General features: G+C 43.0%; 1 protein-coding gene across 1 annotated transcript in view; it reads right to left on the reverse strand.

The window, feature by feature from the left end:
• LOC121009624 (cytochrome P450 2F3-like) overlaps nt 1-26,073 on the reverse strand; it is an 83,118-nt gene extending 57,045 nt beyond the window's left edge. Inside the window, 3 exon segments of the mRNA XM_040442860.1 lie at nt 9,126-9,288; nt 23,435-23,610; nt 25,935-26,073. Coding sequence (XP_040298794.1) covers nt 9,126-9,288; nt 23,435-23,610; nt 25,935-25,956 — 361 coding nt within the window. The 5' untranslated portion in view covers nt 25,957-26,073.
• Nucleotides 26,074-26,426: the final 353 nt, after the last annotated feature.

Raw genomic sequence — 26,426 nt, forward strand, 5'->3', positions numbered from 1 at the left:
TATGAATCAGAGAGTGTTATCTCGGAGGAGGCGATTGACTCATATTTGGATTCTATTTCCCTTCCAGTTCTCACAGCTACTCAAAAAGAACGCTTGGAGAGGGACCTATGTCTCCAAGAGGTAGATGAAGCAATTAAAATTTGCCCAGGCAATTCCTCTCCTGGAATGGATGGATTCCCATATGAGTTTTATCGTAAATATAGGGAGTTTATTCTTCCTCATCTATGGGAAACTCTCTCTGATTCAATGAAGGAGGGATCTCTTCCAGAAACAATGACACAGGCCATTATTACATTGGTATTAAAGAAGGGTAAAGACCCCAATGACTTGTGGTCATATAGACCAATTTCTCTTCTCAATACGATGAGGTTAACTAGTGTTATGACATCAATTATACATCCAGACCAAACCGGTTTTATGCCTAGTAAAGGGACCCATTTTAATTTCCACTGTCTTTTTACTAATTTACAGACGTCTGGAGTGGATTTACGATCTATCTTGTTTATAGATGCTTCTAAGGCCTTCGATAGAGTTGAATGGAGTTACCTGTGGAGAGTGCTTCATAGGATGGGATTTGGCCCTACGTTTATCGGTATGATGAAACTTCTGTATAGCTCCCCTACCGCAAGATTGAATATAAATGGGTATCTTACAAGAAGTTTCTCCTTGACTAGAGGCACTCGCCAGGGATATCCACTGTCCCCGCTTTTATTCGATATCTATATTGAGCCCTCGGCTGTTAGAGTGAGACAGGACCCTAAGATTTTGGGGTTTGGGGTACTAGGAATCTCCATTTACGCAGACAATATTTTATTTTATGTTCAACAGACACAATCTACTCTGCTGAACATTATTCAAACGATACATCAATTTGGAGAGGTCTCAGGTCTGAATGTAAACTGGGAAAAAACTACCCTTATGCCTTTGGATAATAGGCTTATCGTTAGAAACCTTTCACTCCCTAATGAGGCCCCATGAACACTCTGAAAATTTCTGATTCCTTTGAGTATTTAGGTATTATAATCTCTCCTAGGGTGGAAGACTTTATTTAGCTTAATCTGATTCCACTGATAAATAAGCTGAGGTCCAAAATTACAACATGGCTCCGTTTATCTCTGTCGAGGGCTGATAGGGTATCTCTGGTTAAGATGGTGATCTTCCCCCAGATATTATATGTCTTTAAGAATTCTCCAGTTTGGATTGGGGATAGATTTTTTTAAATTGATAGAAAGAATTATTAGGGACTTATTATGGGGGGCTGGTGGAGAAGTAGGACACATCATGGGATGGGAGGGGGAGGGTATTGGCGCGGGGTGGGGCTTTAGTTAGAAAAATTATGTTAATGTTATAAATTGTTTGTTAATATTGAAATAATAATAAAGAAAGTTAAATAAAAAAAAAAAAGGTAGCAGTCAGCGAGGAGTGTTGAGGAGAAAATGCCATACTCGGCGGTGTGGATTTTTTTTTTTTAGGCCGCCGGAGGAGGTGAACATGGCATTTGCAGAATTTGCGGGCAGAAGGTGAAGCGTGGCCTGGGTGGCCCTGCATCAACACATGCAGCGTCACCATAAAGTGGCCTAAGAAAACTGTGGGACTCTGCACCTTTCAGAGAACTGATGGCTTGTGCCGAGCTGAGGTGGAGAGTCCCAAGGCATCATTTCTTTGCCAAAAAGGCAGTACCAGCCCTGCACACATATGAAAAATAGAAGGTGGGCCAGTCCTTGAGCCTGTCGGTGTCTTCCAAAAGTGCGAGGCAGCACTGACATGTGGAGCTATACATACGGTCAAGGACAATATATGTCCTTTGCTGCCCACTGGGCAAATGTGGTTACTGCCCAGCCAAACCAACAACTTGGCCAGGTGACGCCGCTTCTGCCTCCACGTTCTCATGCCGCTGGTCCTGCCACAATGTCCGCCTCTGCCTCCTCATCCTCCACCGTGTCCTCACCCTCCACTGCAGGGACAATTCACAGTACTTTACCAGCAGGGCACGGCGGTTTCACACAGTTTTTTTTATATCTTTATTTTACAAAAAATACAAAATTACAAAAATACAGAGGCGATAAAACGAGCAAGCCATAACACCAAGGTGAAGTTACACACACATTTAGGGAATATTATATAATAGGTCCCAAATCGCATCCTTAAATAAATTATATCTACCCTCCTCTATCTCGTTAATGAAATACAATATATGTTTTATACTCCCAGTCCCCTATCACCCATCCCGACTGTCCGCGATGGGAGACTCAGTGCTCCCTCATCAGCAACCAGAAGGCAACCTTCCGGTGATACAAGTTAATAGGGGTCAGCCCAGTTCGCCTAGACCAACTCCCTTTTCAGCATGTGTCCCTGTCGCACAGCCAAAAAGTTTGTAATGCTTTATCCTATTCATGTAATTTTTCCATTTGGCGAAAGTCAGGGTGCTTTCAGATCCCCATTTCTGAATAATCAATACCTTAGCAATCATCAATCCCTTCATCCATAGTTGTAATAAGGTGTACGGTATTTTGCCTTTAATATCAGTTGTACCTAATCCAAAAATAACAAACTCAAACGACGGATCTGGGCTAAACTTATCCACAATTCCCAGGATTTTGAAAATGGGTTGCCAGTATCGCTGGACACTGAGGCATCTCCATAGAAGAGGCAGAAAAGCTGCCTCTTCGCTTCCACACTTCCTACAGGAGAAAACGCTCCCGTTACCTCAATATATTTTAGTCAGAAAAGTAGGGGTGTAATATAGACTATGTACAATCTAAATTGAATCAGCCTGTGTTGGTTTGACACCGAAACTCCTTGGATGTTTTTATATACCCTTGCCCAATCACTAATCGTGCCACCCAATTCCTTATTCCATTTCCTTTCACTCTTAAACTTTGTGAGTCGACCTGACTCTACTTGTAACCTAGCGTAAATTTGCAATATTTTAATATTCGTGCCTAACGCAGAGAAGCAAAAATCTAAAAACCATTGCTCCTGAACACATAGTGAATCCTTATTAATAGTGGATAAAGCGGCATGTACCACCTGTGCATACCTAAACTGCACCATAAAAGTGATAGATCTTCATCTAAAAAGATTTTATGAAGAGGTTTTAATTTCCCCTCCCGAAAAAAGTGAGCAACTATCGAAATCCCCCTGTAAATCCAAAAGTAGTAATCCTTTATCTTATAGAAGTCGGTTAGGCCTAAGTTATTCCACAGGGGGGAAAAGTGCAACGCATGCATGACATTAAGAAGCATCTTAACTTTATTCCAGACTTTCTATAGCATATAGGACGAAACGAGTCACACAATGAAGGAACTGCTCCGCGTCCTTCATCAAGAAATCAAATCCTTGCTTTCTCCTCAACAACTCAAAATCGGAACCATGGTGACCGACAATGGGAAGAACATGGTGTCGGTGCTGCATCAAGGAGAGCTGATCCATGTGCCCTGCAAGGCGCACGTGTTCAATCTGGTTGTAAAGCGGTTCCTGAAGTCTTCACCCCATCTGCAAGACATCCTGAAAATGGGCAGGAAACTTTGCATGCACTTCAGACACTCGTATACTGCAAAGTGCACCCTCCTTGAGCTGCAGCGGCAGAATGGCATCCCCCAACATAGGCTGATATGCAACGTTTTCACCCGTTGGAATTCCACCCTCCATGTGTTGGACCAATTACATGAACAGAGAAAGATCATAAACGATTTCTTGATGATATAGGCGGACAGAGGTACTCCCCTATGTACCTTCGATGTTAGCAAGTGGCAGCTCATGAGTGGCACCTGCCATTTTCTCGATCCCTTTGAGGAGGCCACTGTATTTGTCAGTCGCCAGGACTAAGGGATGAACGTCATTTCACTGATTCATGTCCTGGAACAGATGCTGTTAAATCTGGCTGTCCAGGGGACAGGAGACGTGGCAAATACATCTCACGGCCACATGAGCCCTGTGAGGGCTGAACTTTAGGAGGAGGACATTGGAGCACAAGTAATGCGTAGAGAAATGGCTGTTTTTTTTACACAGGTGACAGGAGAGGAGAAAGACGAGGCAGATGACCCAGACACACCGTGGCAGTACGCAGTGTAGATGGAGGCAGGGAGTCCCTCCGAGTCACTTGCGCAAATGGCCCGATGCATGCTCACTTGCGTAGTGACAGCTGAATTATCACCATTCGAGAGAGGGATGACTACTGGCTCTCCACCATGTTAGACCCCCGCTACCGGTTGAAAATGGGGGCCTATTTCACACCCGCTGAGAGGGAGAACAAACTGAACTACTATTAAGACATTCTATGTAGTCAGTTGGCAGCTGCCTATGTGCGCCATCGCCCATCCTCACGCAGGTCTGACCAGGGGAGCCCTCTGCGCTTACGTTCCACTGCCATGGCTGTGGCGGGACAGGTTTAGGGGGACAGAAGCAGTACCAGCTCAATCAGCAATAACTTAAGTCTAGAGTCGCTGATGAGCAGTTTTCTTCACCCGCCTACTGATGAAACTACTCACCAGCAGCAGCTAGACACAGAGCAGAGCCTATGTGGCATATTTGGAGTGCACCCTGCCACTCCACATCGAAGATCCCCTAGACTACTGGGCAGCCAAACTCGATTTGTGGCCGCAACTGGTTGATTATGCCCTGGACAAGATTTTCTGCCCGGCCAGCAATGTGGCATCAGAATGGGTGTTTAGTGCGGCTGGGGCCATAGTTACCCCAAATAGAACTGGCCTGTCCACCCAAAATGTGGAGAAACTGACCTTTGTGAAGAGGAATCAGGCATGGATCAGCCACAATTTTCAAACACCAGTGCCTGATGCATCAGATTAGATCATCCATGCTGCCACACCTACACTTTGACAAAAGAGACCTGTTTCTTCTGGCTACCTGGTTCAGCTACTATTCTGATGCTTCCACCCGCCTGATACCACACCTGCTGCCAGGTGCTCCTAAAGCCACCCACCATCTTCAGCTGGTACTGGTATTGCCCCCCACGTCCCCACTATGTCACTGGGCCACTCTGTGGTCGCCTCATGCTGCTGTTACCTCACCACTCTGTTACTGGACCACTTTGTGGTCACCTCATGCTGCTTCCAGCTCACCACTATTTCACTGGACCACTCTGTGGTCTCCACATGCTGCTGCCACCTCACCACTTTGTCACTGGGTCACTCTGTGGTCTCCTCATTCTGCTTCCACCTCACCACTATATTAATGGGCCACTGTGTGGTCTCCTTATGCTGCTCTTACATCACCACTATGTCACTTGGCCACTTTGTGGTCTCCTCATGCTGCTGCCACTTCACCACTATGTCACTGTGCCATTTTGTGGTTTCCTCATGCTGCTGCCACTTCACCACTTTGTCACTGGGCCACTCTGTGGTCTCCTTATGCTGCTGCCACCTCAACACTATGTCACTGGGCCACTTTGTGGTCTCCGCATGCTGATGCCACCTCAGCACTATGTCACTAGGCCACTCTGTGGTCTCCACATGCTGCTGCAACCTCACTACTCTGTCATTGGGCCACTCTGTGGTTTCCTCATGCTTTGGCTAGCTCACCACTCTATCACTGGGCCACTCTGGATTTCTCATGCTGTTCCCTTCCTCCACACTCCATGACTTGGCCACTATTTTTTGCCTTTTTGGCCTAGCTGACATCATCATTTATTTGACCCTTCTCCTGATCTGTCAGAAGGAAGGAAAAATGAGACGCACAACGGATCCTGTCTATGTAGCAGCTGTAAGGCCTGTATGACATGGTCCCTATTTTGCATGAGTATTGGCTTATGATTTGGTAGCCAAAAGCAGGAGTGGGTATAAAACACAGAAGACATGCATAGATTCTATTCTCGTGTCATCTCTGTTTTGGATCCACTACTGTTTTTTTTGGGCTTTACCAATACTGATAGATTACTGACCGAGTGAAGGAGGATGCTCAACAGACAGGATACCTTTTTTTGGGGTTATTGTTCTGACAGATCAGAGGAAGGGCAAATAATCAGTGACGTCAACACAAACTTACTTCTGACACCCTCTCCACTCTGTCAGGGGGGGCTCTACTTGTAAAAAAAAATCACGGATGGATGAATGGAGCGTCTCCATTCATCCATCCGTGATTTTGTTTATCCCAGACACATAATACCCTTATTATCTATAATGTCCGTGAATTGGGCTCTACTTGTATAAGCGTTTAATAGAACAGGTTTTGTAGACATCTATGTGGAATCAGCTGACAAGGGTGTAAAAGGAGTGCGCTCTTTCACACTATAGTAGGATCTTGGGCCTCTGCATGTTTCTTTATACCTGCCGCTATCATTGACCTGTAAGGCTCAATTCAAACTTGAGTTATAGTATTTGGTCAATTTTGGCCCCATCTACATGTCATACATGTCATCTACATGTCATACTGACTCAGAGTATTGTTTTACTACCACAGCAAACTCCCTATGCGTGTTACTGCAAGACACAGTGTTCTACACCACAATAATGGCTTTCTGCAGCGAGGAAATAGCTGTTTTTTAATGAGATTCGCCATGAATAAATTCGGATCGAATCGAATCTCTTTGGAAAATTCGGTGAACCGACTGAATAATATATATTTTTTAAATCGCTCATCTTTAATCACCAAACACGATCACAAAGGCACCGCACTTTCATATCACCGTTGTCGCTATGTTCTAGTGATCATGGGTGTCTGGGTGATTATAATTGTTGGACATTGATGCCATATCCTAGCAATGTAACACAAACATTTGTGTCCTACAATGTTTCTGAAACGCAAAAAACAATATTAACTAAGCTAAATTTGTTAGGAGAGATTTTCTACGCCAAATTCATATGAATTGTAAAATTGTTGAAACATGGAGTGTGCCAAATTTAGAGAGACACAAGAGAAAGATCTGTGGCTAAGTATGATTGCATGCCATGTTTGTGTGGGTGGCCTGCATTCAAGTACAATGTAGCCAAGGGGACCTTTAATTAAATTAATGAAAACGCAATGTTCAGTGGATCTGTATTGTTAATGGCTGCGTCTTATTGAATGTGCCACTTTGCCATTGACAATATAGACCGACTAAACAGTATGGTCTCCTTAGTTTAATTAGAGCACGAATGCGCCATGTGGTCATACCCTCAGACGAGTTCTGACTGCTGGAGAGTCAAGGCTCTGGAGTATCGAAATTTTGGATATCAATAATTATTAGTATATTACTACGGATATGAAGTAGACTTGCCTCTGTCCTTTGTGTGTAAGAAAAATAGAATTTAATAAATAGTTTGATGTTACTATGCTTTTGTATAGACCCTTACTGCTTTTGTCTATTTAAAGTGATTGTGTGGTTTAAAAAAATACATTTTAAAATATTGTTCAAAGTTCATGATCACCTTTTTTGGCATTTTTATTAGTGCATTTTCCTAATTTTGAGCTAAAAAAATAATTTTTTTTTCATTTGGTCTTTATTTAACTACATTTCAATAGTTTTTCCTCAGCAGGTTTCACTCTCTTTGTATGTACAGGCTGTTGCATTTTGATAATATGGCTTAAAAGAGTGTTTATGTGGTGTCAGTATTTCAGAGATAAGGAGTACACACCTAGCTGTAAGAGTAGCTTTCTCAGGGCCGCTGATAGGCCAGTACAGCTGGCCCAGTTGTACCGGGCCCGGCTGGCAGGGGGGCCCGGGCAGCCTCGACATAACCAAACCACCTCCGGACTGCTGTACGCAGATTCGCGTTCCGGAGGTGGCAGCCCTGCGCTCAGCGACGCATATACGCGTCATCTCGCGTGAGCCGGGATTTCCTGTGAACGCGCGCACACAGGCGCGCGCGCTCACAGGAACGGAAGGTAAGAGAGTTGATCTCCAGCCTGCCAGCGGCGATCGTTCGCTGGCAGGCTGGAGATGTGTTTTTTTTAACCCCTAACAGGTATATTAGACGCTGTTTTGATAACAGCGTCTAATATACCTGCTACCTGGTCCTCTGGTGGTCCCCTTTGTTTGGATCGACCACCAGAGGACACAGGTAGCTCTGTAAAGTAGCACCAAGCACCACTACACTACACTACACCCCCCCCGTCACTTATTAACCCCTTATTAGCCCCTGATCACCCCTGATCACCCCATATAGACTCCCTGATCACCCCCCTGTCATTGATTACCCCCCTGTCATTGATTACCCCCCTGTCATTGATCACCCCCCTGTAAAGCTCCATTCAGATGTCCGCATGATTTTTACGGATCCACTGATAGATGGATCGGATCCGCAAAACGCATCCGGACGTCTGAATGAAGCCTTACAGGGGCGTGATCAATGACTGTGGTGATCACCCCATATAGACTCCCTGATCACCCCCCTGTCATTGATTACCCCCCTGTCATTGATCAACCCCCTGTAAAGCTCCATTCAGACGTCCGCATGATTTTTACGGATCCACTGATAGATGGATCGGATCCGCAAAACGCATCCGGACGTCTGAATGAAGCCTTACAGGGCTTACAGAAGGCGGCGTCTGGGGAGGGGCCAAGGGCGGGGCCAGGGGTGTGGCTGAAGGAGGGATCAGGGGGTGGAGCTGAAGGGGGCCCCGTCATGTATGCTGTACGGGGCCCCATGATTTCTATCAGCGGCCCTGAGCTTTCTTATGGACTCGTTGTGAAGCAGAATGCAATAGTCTATGAATTCTCTAGAAGTAAAAGCTGTAGATAAAAAACTGTTGAAAATATATTTAAGAATGACCAAATGAAAAAAAAAAAAAATCCCCAAAATGAGGAAATGCACTGATAATAAAATGCCTCCAAAGGTGTCCATAGCATTTAAGAGTTAATAGAGGGTGGAGGCTCTTTTTAGAACATCATTTATCAATCAGAGTGAAGAATGTCTACAAAAAACTGTTATTACTCTGGAGGACAAGTAGGACAACCTTTTGATTTCAATATTCTCTGTGATGGGGCTGCAGGAAAATTAAACACTTGTTACTGGGTTCCTCCTCAGATTGTTGGAGGTCAGGATAACCCTTTTAAATTATAAATAAATAAATAAAAATCAGCTTAGCCAAGGGCATGTTCTTCTACCAATAACAAGACTCTATTCTCAAATCCATTACACCATAGCTCATTAGTCAGTGCTATAGTAATGAAATACTAAATCACTTACCATTCCCTTGAGTGAATCTGTAAAACGCAGGGAACTCTCCTCTGCCACTAAAATTTTCAGCCTGTTCCACCAAAGCTTCCTTGACTGCCTTGTATCCATAGAGGACGACATTGGGTTGCGGCCCAAGATAGATGGTGAAGACTGGACCATATCTGTGGCTCAGCTTTACATGGAAGGGCATAAATATAAGGCATATGTTACATGTTTTAAGAAAAATAGCAAATGAAGATATAATATAAAACGGCATTCTATCTGGAATGTAGATTTTGTTTAATTAGTTTCAGATAACAAATGTAAAGTGACAAGTCTAGAAAAGCGAGACAAGCGCAAACTCCATTAGAAATGCTAGGATCAGGATCAAAGTGCCTTAGGGCTCATGCACACGAACATATGTATTTTGCGGACCGCAAAAAATGGATCCGCAAAAAATATGGATGACATCCGTGTTCATTCCGTATTTTGCCGAACGGAACATCTGACCCTTCATAGAACAGTACTAGCAATGTCCGTAATGCGGACAATAATAGGACATGTTCTATTTTTTTGCAGAACGGAAATACGGACATACGGAATTGGAATGCACACGGAGTAACTTCCGTTTTCTTTTCTGACCCATTAAAGTGAATGGTTCCGTTTACAGTCCACAAAAAGAAAGGAACGGTCACGGAAAGAAAATACGTTCATGTGCATGAGCCCTTAGACTCGAATGTATTTTCTTTCCGTACACAGAAAGAAAATACATTTGTGTGCATAAACCCTTAGGGCTCATGCACACAAACGTATTTTCTTTCTGTGTCCGTTCCGTTTTTTTTTGCGAATTGTATGCGGAACCATTCACTTCAATGGGTCCGCAAAAAAAATTGAAGTTACTCCGTGTGCATTCCATTTCCGTATGTCCATATTTTCTTTCCGCAAAAAAATAGAACATGTCCTATTATTGTCCGAATTACAGACAAGGATAGGACTGTTCTATGAAGGGCCAGCTGTTCTGTTCCGCAAAATACGGAATGCACACGGATGTCATCTATATTTTTTGAGAATCCGTTTTTTGCGGACCGCAAAATACATATGTTCGTGTGCATGAGCCCTTAATTCACAGATAAGATCCAGCAGTCAGTTCCTCAATTTAAGGATGCTGCTCAATGACTTCATCAGAAAAGGCCATTAGCCACGGAAATGTGGCCTGTGGCTGTATTCAAACCATGTTTGATGATGTAGGTACAATCACTAAGGGTGGGTTCACAGTAGCGTTAGGGGTTCCATTATGGCCTTCCGTTATAACATGACTGTTAAACAAAACAAGCAATGCAACAGCTTCGTTATAACATGGTTATAAAGGAAAATAACAGAATCCATAAGACGGAAGAACGGATCCCTTGTTCTGCCCATAGACTTGTATTATGACGGAATGCAAAATGGAAGCCTTTAAAAGTCATTCCGTTGGCTTTCCATCCTAATAGAAGTCTATGGGAATCAAAACAGATCCGTCTGGGTCCTGTCGACAGGACTTTGTTTTCCGTCTTGCATAACGGGACCCAGACGAATCCGTTATGCTTTCCCATAGACTTCTATTAGGACGGAAAGAAAATGGAATGCCTTTTAAAGGCTTCCGTTTTGCATTCTGTCTGTGCATTCTGCTATTTTTCGTTATAGCCATGTTATAACGGAAAGCCATAACGGAATTCCTAACGCTAGTGTCAACCCACCCTAAAAGAGTTGAGCGAATCCCTAATAGAGATGAGCGAATCGAAGTTGACAAAGTGGAATTCGATCCAAATTTCACGAAAAATTTAGTTTGCACCGAATTCGAATTTTCTCACGCTTCGTGGGAACGAATCACATTTTTTCCTAAAATGGCTGCTGAACATGTTAGGACATGGAGCAAAGAACTCTTTGGCACAATGCCATTTATGCAGCCAATCAGCAGCCAGCCAGCCTCTGTAATGTCACAGCCCTATAAATAGTCTCAGCCATCTTGGATTCTGCCATTTTCCAGTGTATTTAGTGCAGGGAGAGACGTTAGCAGGCGCTAGGGAAAGTGCTAGGAAAGACTTGAAAACTTATATTTTGTTGTATAGAAGTTCAGGGAAAGAGCTTTAGAAGTGTAGGGAAAGGACAACAGAACAAAGTCCAATAGGGAAGTGTACAGCCTGGGTAATAGGAACAATCGTATTACACATTGCAGCACTGACTGAGGATCCAAATTGCAATTGTACTGCTGTTTTCAGGTTTGCAATAGATGATACCTCTGTAATTCCAGCAAACCTTTTTTGTTATTGGGGTGCAAGTGCTGTGTGATACAGCCATTAACTGTGTGTATTACTAGGACATATTTGTACATCTTATTAGCCCTTGTGCAGTGCAGTTATGTTCTAAAGCCTTTTTGGCATGTATAAGTGGAAAAGGGCTTATTGGCTGTTCAGTTGTGCAGTTATACTGTATGTTCTTAAGCAGGGATCAGCAACCTCCAGCACTCCAGGTGTGGATAACTACAATTCGCAGCATGCACACTTGCTCTGCTCTTCTCATTACTCCCATAGAAATGAATGGAGCATGCTGGGAATTGTAGTTTTCACAATAGCTGGCATGCCAAAGGTTGCTGACCCCTGTTCTTAAGCCTTTTTTGGCGTGTATAAGTGAAAAAAAATAAGGCCTTATTTGCAGTTCTGCGGTGCAGTTATATGTTCTAAAGCCTTTTTTAGGGTGTATTAGTGGAAAAAAAGGGGCTTATTAGCCGTTGTGCGGTGAAGTGAGAAAATTACAGCCTTTTTTGGGGTGTATTAATTTACTTTTTATTTATTTATTTGTATATATGTGACAGGGGCAGAGGCCTAAATGTTTCTGGCGCAGACACATGTCGCAGCAGAGTAAGGGGGCATGGCAGTAGGAATCACTTCGAGAGGCCTGAGCTCCCAGTGTCATCTAGCGGTCGTGTCTTGACCAGCAACCAAGCGGTTTTTGAATGGTTGACTCAGTCATCCATTTCATCCCAAGTGACATCAGACACCCAGAGAAATATTCGCTATATTGCTATTTACAGAATTTTTCACCCTATAAGACACACTTTTTCCCCGCCAAAAGTGGGGGGAAAATAAAAGTGCGTCTTATGGGGCGAATGCTGCTGATTTTGCTGAATTTTCACGCGCCTGCGCCGCCCACTTTATGAATGAAGCAGGCGGCGCGGGCGCATGACGCAGTGACTCACGCTGCCAGTGCCCGTCCTCCTGGCCTGCCTCCTCCCTCCTCTCTGCTCCCGAGCGCTTGTAGTTGTAAGTATACAGGCGCTGATTACCCGATTATATACATAACCATTAACTATTACAGATATGATAATATACAGTGAGCGGGGCCCGTGTAGTAGAATACAGTCACTGCACCCCGCTGTCATTATAAAAGCAGATGCCGGCCCCCACCCCCTGTATTGAATGTCATTCACTACAGGGACACTGTTATGGAGGGGATCTGTGGATAACACATAGCATAAGATGCTATGTGTCATCCACAGATCCCCCCCATAACTGTCATACACAGATCCCCATAACAGTGCCATCCAGAGACCCCAATAAGAGCCACCCACAGATCCCCCATAAGTGTCACCCACAGATCCCCCATAAGTGTCACCCACAGATCCCCCATAAGTGTCACCCACAGATCCCCCATAACAGTGCGTCACCCACAGATCCCCCATAACAGTGCGTCACCCACAGATCCCCCATAACAGTGTGTCACATACAGATCCCCCATAACAGTGCGCCATCCACAGATCCCCCATAACAGTGCACCATCCACAGACCACAATTAGTTCAAAACCCACCAAAAGCACACCTTTTAGTTCAATTTTTTTTTTTCTTATTTTCCTCCTCAAAAACCTAGGTGCGTCTTATGGGCCAGTGCATCTTATAGGGCGAAAAATACGGTATTCGTTTTTTTAGAATATTCGTCATATTCTAAAACAAGAATATATAGCAATATAGCGATTATTGGCTAAATACAAATATAGAGCAATTTAGCTAATATAGTGCTATAATCTTTTTTTTTGTAGTCTTATTTTTTTTTTTCTCTTCTGAAAAAAATGACACTATTAAAAAAAAATATTATGGCACTATATTAGCTTAGCTAAATTGCTCTGTTTGTATTTTCTCTAATATTCGCTACATTGCTATATATTCTTGTTTTAGAATATGACAAATATTATTAAAACTAATATATAGCACTAAATTTACTGCTATATATTCTTTTTTGATCAACTTCGCATTACGCGATTTTTACAATTTAGATTAATCGCAATAGCGAAAATAACCTCGAATACGAATATTCGCAAATATGAAACTAATATTTTAGCGTATATTCGCGAAATATCGCGAATTCGAATATGGGACCTGCTGCTCATTACTAGTAGTGATGAAGAGAGTGGCGTGGGAGCTGATATTGCAAGTAGTCAGGCTCCTAACCCAGAGACCGTTGAGGAGGACATCAGTGACAGGCAGACAGTACTCAATGATGATGATTTAAACACTATTGCCTACTCGGCTATCTAACCACTCTTGTCCCAGACTAATAAAACATAACTTTTACTTATTCATGTTTAAAAAAACAAAAAAATATATATTGTGAGCTACCTATAGGGTTAAAAACACTGTACCCCTTGTGGCTTACTGTATATAAAGAATCACTGGGTGTATCAGTTGGCGGGAGTGCACTAGCACCGCTCAGTCATACAACATATTCCCAGTTTTATAGACAGGTTCAAAAAATGCCTGATAGCTGCTTGGCCCCCATGTCTGGGGAATAGCACACCAAGGTTAGATGAACTTGAAAGTATCATATATTGTAGTATCAGGCACACAAAACCACTTTAAGATCACAATAGGGTCAGCAAGTTAAAAAACCTAAATTCCGCCCCCCAACATGTTTCGCCAGCTAATCTGGCTTCATCAGGGGGATTTAACCTCTCAACTCTCATTTCCTGTGCGGGTAATGCACCAATCCGCAAGCTGTTTGGATCAAGTTAATTACTTTCTAACCTATCATTGCACACATTGTTGCAAAGACAGGTTTTGTGGCGTCACTTAGGAGGAGGGTCCAGGATGACCCGATGCGCAGAGGGGACAGCCGCACACACTTGCCTTTCCTGCAGGTCCATTATAACGTTATGCGCATGCGTTGGAACTTAGGCAGAAAACAAACCATCTCTATGCGCTATGCCGTTCCCCGCATCGGCCTTTCTTCGGATCGTACTGATTTCCTGCGCATGCGCCAGGACTTGGGAAGGGAGAGGCACAATATTCCATAAATGCCTCTATCCTCATAGCTATACTTGCGCAAGACATAAAGGACCAGAGAAAAAGATATAAGTAGCAGGCTTATACCTTGCCTCTGAGTGTCATTACTGGTTATTAATGCACGTACTAGCAAATCTGTGAGGGGACTCAGGCTAAGTAGGGTACTGCGGCTGCTCAAATACTGCATTCATATTGCCACAACATCATATCTATTTGCATTCAAAAAGCAGGGACAAGAAAGTACCCTACCACAAATATTTATACTATTACTGCACATATATATATTGCGGATATTGCTAATTTACAGTACCAGTATAGGAGATCCTGCGGGTCATACACCCTCCCACACTCCTTATCCTATAGTGATGGTTATTCCACTGCTACTTTTAGTTATATTGTTTTTCTAACATACTGACAATCAACTTATCACTTTCAAGAGTGACCTCCATATATTATAAGATTTATTAACTGTATAACTGGTAGCTCCTATTATCACTGTTATCAGACCATTGATGTGAGAAGGCATTGGCCCATCTGGGAATGACTATATCCGGCTCTGTTTCCCACTTCCCACAGGAGAGGAATTGTATGTTACACGTAAGTTTAGTATCCAATTTTGGAACTGTTATTTTCGGATTTAATAAACCAGCGTCTGTATCTGCTCACATAGACGTCTAATTCATTTCAAAAAATTATAATATTGTGTTCTGTCTTCATTTTACAAAAAAGATGTATAGGTGAAGCCTTCGTTTAAGCCATTTGGGCTAAGGCTATTCAGGCGGTAAATCCACCTTGTTTCTTCTTTTAGCAGGATTTGATCTAAATTCCCTCTCCTTGGCCCCAAAGTCTTTTTACAGACACCACAAAACTTTAGGGATTTAGGGTCACCATTGTGAAAAGTTCTGACGTGTCCTGATATTGATGTGTCAGACTTGGTATTGATGCTGCTTATGTGTTGGCAAATACGTTGTCGAAATTCTTGGGATGTTTTGCCCGCATACAATTTGGGACACAGACATTGTGCAATGTAGATAATGGGGTTCGTGAACATCTTAAGTTTCTGTATATATGGGAAGAAACTACATCTACCACATGGGTAGGTTCCCACTATACTGGACTTTAGCCAGGTGGTTTTTGGTGGATCCGTGCTATGGAAACTATGCACTAAAAAGTCCTTTAGATTTTTACCCCTCCGATAAGTAATCTTAGGTTTGGATGACACAACCTCCTTTAAATCATTATCACTACTTAGCACATGCCAGTGTTTACCCAAAATTTGGAAAACCTTCCGGTGTTGTGCATCAAAAGTACCAATACGTCTCAAACGTCATTTGTTTGTTTGCTAGGAGATCTACTCTATTGGTACTCTTAGCCCTACTAAACGCTTTATGTAGGGTCTTTTTCGGGTACCCTTGTTGGTGGAAACGGTCCAAAAGGGTATTGCATTCACGAGCAAAACCCACATCATGCGAACAATTTCGGCGAGCGCGTAAATATTGGCCTGTGGGAATTCCTCTTTTTAGAGGTAGGGGATGGTAGCTCTGCCAAACAGTGCGTCACCCACAGATCCCCATAACAGTGCGTCATCGACAGATCCCCCATAACAGTGCACCATCCACAGACCACAATTAGTTCAAAACCCACCAAAAGCATACCTTTAGGTTCAAAATATTTTTTTTTCTTATTTTCCTCCTCAAAAACCTAGGTGCGTCTTATGGGCCAGTGCATCTTATAGGGCGAAAAATACGGTATTCGTTTTTTAGAATATTCGTCATATTCTAAAACAAGAATACAGTATATAGCAATATAGCGATTATTGGCTAAATACAAATATAGAGCAATTTAGCTAATATAGTGCTATAATCTTTTTTTTTATAGTCTTATTTTTTTTTTCTCTTCTGAACTTCAGATTTGGAAAAAAATGACACTATTAAAAAAAAATATTATGGCACTATATTAGCTTAGCTAAATTGCTCTGTTTGCATTTTCTCGAATATTCGCTACATTGCTATATATTCTTGTTTAAGAATATGACAAATATTATTAAAACTAATATATAGCACTAAATTTACTGCTATATATTCTTTTTTGATCAACTTCGCATTACGCGATTTTTACAATTTAGATTAATCGCAATAGCGAAAATAACCTCGAATACGAATATTCGCAAATATGAAACTAATATTTTAGCGTATATTCGCGAAATATCGCGAATTCGAATATGGGACCTGCTGCTCATTACTAGTAGTGATGAAGAGAGTGGCGTGGGAGCTGATATTGCAAGCAGTCAGGCTCCTAACCCAGAGACCGTTGAGGAGGACATCAGTGACAGGCAGACAGTACTCAATGATGATGATGTAGCTGATCGCACTTGGGAGCCAGATGAATTAGAGGCTTCGTCATTATCGGGAGAAGAGGGTGGCAGCTTGCCCGTGAGGCAGCGGCGGAGCTAGCAAGTCGCTAGCGTGGCAGGGAGTCAGCAGAGTGGCAGCAGTGGGAGGTCAGGAGCCAAACAAGGCCCGGGGTAGACCATCCACTTCTCAGGAGCCTATCTGCCGGGAAAGTAGTGGTGCACGGGTTCACGGAGGCAGCGGTGATAGCAGTTAGTCAGTGCAGAGTGTTGGGGGTAAAATCACCTACTTGGCAGTGTGGCAGTTTTTTGTTAAGCCGACGGAGTAGATGAACATGGCCATTTACCGAATCTGTGGGCAGAAGGTGAAAAGTGGCCAGGGTGCCAATGTTGGGACCATGGCCCTGCATCAACATATGCAGCATCACCATAAAGTGGCCTGGGAGAACTGTGGCTCCAATGTGGTGGTCCAGCCTGCTGCAGCAACTGCTGCAACACCCAGTGGCACGCAGCCGATTTCAGGAAGTCAAGGCTCCACCACCTCAGCCGAAGGGAGCTGTCTGTCCTTCCCATCATCTACTGGTTCTTATACAGTATGTGTGCACTCATCCAATGGTGCAGAAGCTGAACATACTCCTGACTGGTGCTGGTGCTGCAGTCCCTCCCTTTCCAAGTGGTGGACTCTGCACCTTTCAGAGAACTGATGGCTTGTGCCGAGCTGAGGTGGAGAGTCCCAAGCCGTCATTTCTTTTCCAAAAAGGCAGTACCAGCCCTGCACAAATCTGTAGAACAGAAGGTGGGCCAGTCCTTGAGCCTGTCGGTGTCTGCCAAAGTGGACGGCAGCGCCGATGTGTGGAGCTGTAACTACAGTCAGGGACAATATATGTCCTTTACGGCCCACTGGGTGAATGTGGTTCCTGCACAGCCACACCAGCAACTTAGCCAGGTGACGCCACTTCCGCCTCCCTGTTCTCACGCCTTTGGTCCTGCGACAATGTCCGCCTCTGCCTCCTCATCCTCCACCTTGTCCTCAGCCTCCGCTGCAGGGACAATTCGCAGTATCCCTCCAGCATACAACATGTGCAGGGCTTGGCGGTGTCACACTCTTTTGCACCTCGTTTGTCTGGGCGAAGGGAGTAACACAGAGTAGGAACTGCTCCGTGTCCTTCATCAAGAAATGTAATCCTGGCTTTCTCCGTGACAACTCAAAATCGGAACCATGGTGATTGACAACGGGAAGAACATGGTGTCGGCGCTGCGTCAAGGAGGGATGAGCCATGTGCCCTGCATGGCACACATGTTCAATCTGGTTGTCAAGCGGTTCCTGAAGTCTTCTACCCATCGGCTAGACATCCTAAAAATGGCCAAGAAACTTTACATACACTTTCAACCACTCGTACACCGCAAAGCACACCCTCTTTGAGCTGCAGCAGCAGAACGGCATTCCCTAACATAGGCTTATATGTGACATTTCCACCCATTGGAATTCTATCCTCCATATGTTGGACTGACTATACGAACAGAGAAAGCCATAAATGATTTCTTGACGATCCAAGCGGACAGGAGTACTGCCCTGTGTAACTTCGAAGTTAGCCAGTGGCAGCTCATGCGTGACACCTGCCTTGTGCTGAGGCCCTTTGAGGATGCCACGTTATTTGTCAGTCGCCAGGACTACGGGATAATCAACATCATTCCACTGCTTCAAATCCTGTAACAGATGCTGGGAAATCTAGCTGGTCAGGGGACTAGAGATGTGGTGCCTAGATCTCACGGCTACATGAGCCCTGTGGGGGCTAAACTGGAGGAGGAGGAGGACATTGGAGTACAAGCAGGTGACAAGAGAGGAAGAGCAGGAGCAGCAGGAGGAGCAAGAGGGAGATGAAGATGAGGCAGATGACCCAGGCACACCATGGCAGTATTCAGTGGAGGTGGAGGCAGGGATTCCCTCTGAGGCACTTGCGCAAATGGCCCGCTGCATGCTCACTTGCTTGGGTAGTGACAGCCAAATTGTCACCATTCAGCAGAGGGATGACTTCTGGCTCTCCACCTTGTTGGATCCTTGCTGCCGGTCCAAAATGTGAGCCTTTTTTACACCCGCTGAGAGGGAGAGCAAACTGAACTACTATAGAGACATCCTATGTAGTCAGTTGGTCACTGCCTATCTGTGCCATTGTCCATCCTCTCGCAGGTCTGACCGGGAGGACCCTCTGTGCTCTCGTTCCACTGCCATGGCTGCTGTGGCAGGGTGGGGGTTAGGAGCCGTACCAGCTCCATCATCAGCAGCTTGAGTCTAGAGTCAATGATGAGCAGCTTTATTCACCTGCCTAGTGAAGAAACTACTCACCAGCAGCAGCAGCTAGAGCTGGAGCGAGCAGGATCTGAACCAGCAGGTAGTGGCATACTTGGACAGCACCCTGCCACCCCACATTGAAGATCTACTGGGCAGCCAAACTGGATTTGTGGCCGCAACTGGCCGAGTTAGCCCTGGAAAAGCTGTACTGCCTGGCCAGTAGTGTGGCATCAGAGCGGGTGTTTAGGGGGCCATAGTTACACCAAGAAGAACTTGCCTGTCCACTCAAAATCTGGATCTTTGTCAAGATGAATCAGCCGTGGATCAGCCAGGATTTACACCCACCAATGCCTGATGCATCAAATTAGATCACCAATGCTGCCTCACCCAAACCTTGACAAAAGAGACCGGTTTCTTCTGGCTACCTGCCTCAGCTAATATTCTGATCCTGCCACCCGCCTGATGCCACACATCTGATGCCAAATGTTCCTTCTTACACCCACCATCATCAGCGGGTATTGTTATTGCCACCGACCTCCCCACTCTGTCACCGGGTCACTCTGTGGTCTCCTGATGCTGCTGCCACCTCACCACTCAGGTCTCCTCCTGCTGCTGTTGCCACCTCCAGACTAGGTCATTGTGCCACTCTGTGGTCTCCTGCTGCTGCTGCCAAATCACAACTCTGTCTCTGGGCCACTCTGTGGTCTCCACACTCTGTCATTGTGCCACTCTGTGGCCTCCTTGTGCTGATGCCACCTCCACACTATGTCACCTTGCCAGTTTGTGGCCTCCTCATGCTGCTGCTACCTCAACACTATGTCATTGAGCCACTCTGTGGACTTCTCAAGCTGTTTTCCCACCCTTCCCACTCCATGACGGGGCCACTATTTTGCCTTTTTGGCCTGGTTGACATCATCATTTATTTGAGCCTTCTTCTGATCTGTCAGACGGAAGGAAAAATGAAACGCACAACGGATCCTGTCTGTGTAGCAGCTGTAAGGCCTGAATGGTCTCATCAGAATTGGCTTATGATTTGGTAGGCTACTTTCACACTAGCGTTTTCAATCCGCTATTGAGATCCGTCATAGGATGTCAATAGCACGAGAAAACACTTCAGTTTTGTCCCCATTCATTGTCAATGGGGACAAAACTGAACTGAACTAAATGGAATGCACCAAAATGCATTCAGTTCCGTTTCGTTGCGCTCCCATCGCGGACAGAATAACGCTGCAAGCAGTGTTTTTCTGTCCGCGATGTGGTACAGAGCAAAACGGATCCGTCCGGACACACAATGTAAGTCTATGGGGCGGATCTGTTTTCTTTGACACAATAGAAAACAAATCCGTCCCCTATTGACTTTCAATGGTGTTCATGATGGATCCTTCATGGCTATATAAGACATAATACAACCGGATCCATTCATGACGGTTCTATTTCTGTAACAGAAGCTTTTTTGCAGATCCATGACGCATTCGCAAAAAACGCTAGTGTGAAGCTAGCCATAGCCAAAAGCAGGAGTGGGTTCAAAACACAGAAGACATGCAAATAATAAATTCACGTGTCATCTCTGTTTTGGATCCACTCCTGTTTTTTTTTTTTGGCTTTAGCAATACTGATAGATTACTGACCAAATGCTCACTGAGTGAAGGCGAATGCTCAACAGACAGGATCAGTTTTTTGGGGGGTTATTGTTTTGACGGATCAGAGGAAGGGCAAAATAATCAGTGATGTCAACACAAACTTACTGCCGACACCCTCTCCACTCTGTCTGGGGGGCTCTACTTGTATAAGCATTTAATAGAACAGATTCTGTAGACATCTATGTGGAATCAGCTTTCACGCTACAGTTGGATCTTGGGACTCTGCACGGTTCTTTATACCTGGCGCTAACATCGACCTGATGTAAGGCTTAGTTGACACTTGAATTATTTGGTCAGTTTTGGCTCCATAACTGCCCAAATAAGTGAAATGTGCATCTACATGTCATACTGACTCATAGTAGTATTTCACTACTGTTGAAGGGGATATTAATTATTGATATTTATGCAAATCTCAATAATTAATATTCATAAATAGGCGTAAGTCTTCTAGTGATGACTCTGTCTATTTATGCCTAAAATACAGAAAACTAACTATGTTAGCTAATTGATTAACTAGCTATGTTGCCTATACGCTGCACTGAACTACTTGCGTACACACTAGTACTATTACTAGGGCGGCAACTACTAAAAACACTATACGCTGTATTATGAACAATAAAGAATATTTATTACACAATACAATTATACAAGTCTAATAATACCCTATATCTATATATATTTATGGATCAATGGATATAAATATATATACATATAGACGTACACACCGCAGTATAGTAACAGTACTACAATAAACACAATACAAACCTAACTACACTACACAGTACACAATTCCCAATTCCACCCCACACACACTATCTATACTTTACACTCACATACACATTAGCAGCCCACCCAACCTGGCTCTAAGCTATCCCTATGGGAGAAACAAAGGGTTAACACACACTCGGCTGCTGCTGGGGTAGGCAAGGCAGCAGTGAAGGGGTAAAGGATTACATGGCAGCTACAGGGGTAACTGGGGCTGCCTCAAGGGTCAATGGGTGGGGGCAGACGGAGCTGCGGTTAATGCTGCAGGAGGTCAGCAGCAGGGGTAAATACTGACTGCAGGAGTTCAGCAGCCGGAGTTAGGGGATGGTTGGTGGAGCAGGGGTTAATGAAGGGGTTATGCAGCAGGGGTTATTGGTGGTTTAGGGAAAAAGGGGTTAAATGCAGGATTAGGGGTAAATCAGGGCAGGGGTATTAGGGGTACAGCAATGCTGGAGGGAAAGGGTTACTCAGCCATCTCCAGGGGCATGTGGGGCTCTGCCTCTCTTCCTTCAGGGAGCTGTTTGATCCATCTTTCTTCATGGAGCTGCTCCCATGTGTCTCTGTTTGCGAACATCCCAAGAGAGAGAGCCTTTGTCCTGGCTTGGGCTAATATCAGCCCAAAAGCAGCCCATCTCCCCCCTCTTCAACAGGAGGGTGATGACATCATAGTGGGCGTGTGACGGAATGCTTGAACTGCCAGTTGGCCCCCTGAGGCTAGCTCAGGATCTGTACAGACAAAGGAATCAAAGGACTTCCTGCCCAAGGTGTAAATGAGAGCATCCCCCCAGATACACCATAGCACCACACACGCCTAACAAACCCTAAGCATAAATAGGCTGATATATATATATATATATATATATACATTACTCAACCTGGGGATCATATCAGTATATATACAGTATATACATATATACCCACACAACCTGGGGGCACTTAAGTATACATGCATAGACATACACACAACCTGGACAGATCCACATACTGGGCCCACATACAGGGGACCCATATGTGTCCACTGGCCATACAGGGCCAATATATATATATATATATATATATATATTCAAATATCACCCTTCCCTCTACAACTACCACAGCAAACTCCCTATGCGTGTTACTGCAAGGCACAGTGTTCTACACCACTATAAAGGCTCTCTGCAGCCAGGAAATAGCAGTTTTTTTAACGCGATTCGCCGCAAATAAATTTGTTTCGAACCAAAAAAAAATTTAAAATGCAGAAAAAAAATTTAAATCAAATTTTTGAAAAATTCTCTCATCTCTAATGATAATTGTAAAAATCCTTCTTAAAGTCGAAAACAATCAATTTCGCACAGTTCTATTTTGCTGCTTAATCTTATAGAAACGAAAGAATTTAAAATGAGGATTCATTTTGTCTCCATTCATCACATCAGCTTCTGTAATATTACTAGATATTCTTCAGTAATGCAATTAGAGAAGAATATCTGTCAGTGATACTGGATTCTGAAAATCCAGAATATAGCCACAAAGACACATGGAATGAAAAATGTCATTCCAAAGGCTTTTATTACATGGGACCTGTCACGAGGTCTTGTACATGCCTTGTAGTGCTAGCTCACCTGAATGCAATAACACCACTCACTTATTCATACTGTATGTTGCTTCACTCTAAATCAGTTAATTAAACAGAGGACAGGCCCCAGCTACTCTATTCACTCCTGCTAATAAGAGGAAGAGGAAGATGATGGAGCAAAGGGTGCAGAGAGTGGCTTGGACCCACTCTCAATGCACTTACATCTCCTGTAATATTATTAGTAAAAATAAATATATAAAAAAATGGAAAATCAATGGGAAAATTGAAATGGGAAAATTATTTTCAGCCCACAATGAGTAAGATACCATGCTAAATAATTGGCCCAAAGGTGTCCATAGCTTTTAAGACTTATATTACCGTATCTTTGCTCCATGTTGAGCAGATATACAATATCCTACACATACTGTACCTCTGTTAGAGATTTGACCAAATCTTTGGTATCCAGCTGATGCAGATTGCCTAGGAAGGGCAAGGCTTTAGGACCCGGAGGAAGTTTGCTCTTTCTCCTCCGAAGTAATATCAGAAAGGAAAAACATAGAACAACGAGTGCTATTGTCAAAGATCGAAACTCAATCCTTTCCCAAACTAAAAAATGAACAACATGTTAATGTTAAAACTATACCGCATCTGACTCATGGAATGTAATGTTTGAAAATTGTATCAGACAAATCAAAGATTAAAGGGGTTATCCTGGTTTTGAAAATTGATGGTTTATGCTCAGGCTAGGACATTTGTATCAGATTGGTGGGGGGTGTTACTCTAACCAACTCTATGGATTATCTGAAGGGGTCAATGAGGTAGAGTAAATACTGGTTTATGATGTGTGTCCTATGTACGTGTGGAGTAGATTTGAACCAACAAACTAAAAGCAAAAAAATGTGATTTGACTGTGGTGTGTGAACATTTAAGGCTTAGTTCACACGTCAGTTATTTGGTCAGTTCCTGTGAGCCAAAACCAGTAATGAAGCCTTCTCAGAGATCTGGTATAGTGCTTTGATCTGCACCTGTTCTGTGCTTTTGACCCACACCTGGTTTTGGCTCACAATAACTGACTGAAATAACTGACCAAATAACTGAAGTGTGAAGTCAGCCTTAATGAACTCTAAGGCTAGGTCTACACGACGACATTTGTCACGCAAGATTTTGTCGCACCAATGTCGCGCAACGGTTTTTATAATGATAGTCTGAGGCAGGGATGGCCAACCTGCGGCTCTCCAGCTGTTGCAAAACTACAATTCCCAGCATGCAAAGACTGCCTACAGCTATCAGCCTACAGCAGGGCATGGTGGGAATTGTAGTTTTACAACAGCTGGAGAGCCGCAGGTTGTCAATCCCTGGTCTATGGTGTCGCAATGCGACATGCTGCGACTGCGAAGGGACAGTCGCAAAAAGTCCATTTGAAATAGATTTTTCTGCGACTGTTTCAGTCGCAGCATGTCGCAGTGTGACACCATAGACTATCATTATAAAAATTGTCGCGCGACATTGGTGCGACATCAATGTCACGCGACACATGTTGCAGTGTAGTTGTGCCCTTTGTGTCGCGCGACATATGTCGTCATGTAGACCTAGCCTTATGCTCAAAGTTACACAAAAATTGTGTCAAAAAAGGGGTTAGAAAACTATACTATACTTACTATGTATAAACTAACTATACTATATATAAACATACTCTAATTGACATTCTATTAGAGTTTTATTTTTCTTAATTTTTCAAAGCTGGTAAATAAGTGAATTTGGTAAAATATATAGTTCTTGAATTTTTTTTAAATAATTGTCTAACCATAAACTTCAATCCAATACATTTCTAAATTTTGTAAATCTTCTCAGAGGTTCAGGAGAAAATTTACAAATTCTATAGTCTAACATTTTAAAATTTTTACTTTGTAAAATGTAATTTTAAAATGGAAAAGGAATGGAAACAAAAATCACAGTCAGTGCAAAAGACACAAGCATCAAATAATTTTGAATGATACAGAGAAATAAATATTGTTCATTATGTGTTTTCTTTGCAAGTGTGTAGTAGTTTAAAATAAAAAAAAGTAAAAGGCAAAAAATGTGATTTAACTTTGGAGTTGATCACTTACATGAACTATGATTCTCATAATTATGAAAAATACATAAATCTAATCTAATCTGTATTCTATTACAATGTTTCTCTTCTTAATTTTTCAGAGTTGGAAAATAATTTAATTTGGTAAAAATTTAAATTCTGGACATTTTTTGATGTTGTCTAACTATAAACTCCATGGGCCAGATTTATCATTAGCTTAAGTCAAAATAATGTATGAAAAAGTTGCAAATTTTTGCGCAATCGCTAAAACTGCACAAAAATTTGCGACTTTTATTGGCTCTGCGCTATGGGCGCCAGTTTTCTGCAAGCGGGCGTGTTTTCTTATGTAAATGAATCTCTAGACAGATTTACTATTGCGACAATCTAAAAAGTTGCAAAAAATTGTGCAAAAAATTGTACAATTTCACTCCAGTGAGGACCATGCTTATCTTATGCGACTTTTTAATAGAACATGTGACTTTTTCATAAAGACGTGCAACCTTTGTGAAGCCGCTTACTGAAGGATAAACTGCTATCGTCAAACCACATTTATTACAGTATTAAAGGACCATTAATAAATCTGACTTAGCCAAAAGTGTCTTTGGACATATGTAAAAGTGGAGTAAGATGTAAGTGTAATGATAAATCTGGCCCCATGTCTATATTGTGAGAACCTTCCCTCAGGCCCAGAAGAAAATCTCTAAACTCTATAGTCTACCTGAAGGTAGGTATAAGATAACATTACGTTGACACCTGATTGGGTGATCTGCGAGTCATTCCAACCCTCTTACTTTGCATTGTGTTAATTTAATTAAACCAATTGCATATTAATAATATGTAGATAAAATATCCTGACCTGTCAGCACATTGGGAAACATCTTCAGGCTTGATTTTCAGTCTTGGTGCTGTTTTAGTGCGATTAATCTGTGTTTTGCTTATAGATGTTCTCTTAGAATAATTAGGATGGTCTCTTTTCATCAGTAAATATTGGTAATGTGACACTGACAATCAACTTGCAGCAACTATGGATAGAACCCTGATTGCATTGCACAACGTTCATTGGAGGATCATGTATCACCTACACCTATTTTGGATTGTATCCAGAGTGTAAACTTAACCATATTAATTATTGTACAGATTAAATGGAAGAAACAATTTAATTCTGAAAATTAGAAAAAAAACAGAGGCTGCTGTAGGGACACTTTAAAAGGAATTCACTGGTTTCCATATAAATATGATAAAGAAAGAATTGAGACATGTTAAAGAGGACCTATCACCACTACTGACAAGTCTATTTTAGTAAATAATTGTATTCCATATGAAATGACAACATATGACTTTATGTTGT

The sequence above is a fragment of the Bufo bufo genome, chromosome 8 (genome assembly GCF_905171765.1).
Source record: "Bufo bufo chromosome 8, aBufBuf1.1, whole genome shotgun sequence".
NCBI lineage: Eukaryota > Metazoa > Chordata > Amphibia > Anura > Bufonidae > Bufo > Bufo bufo.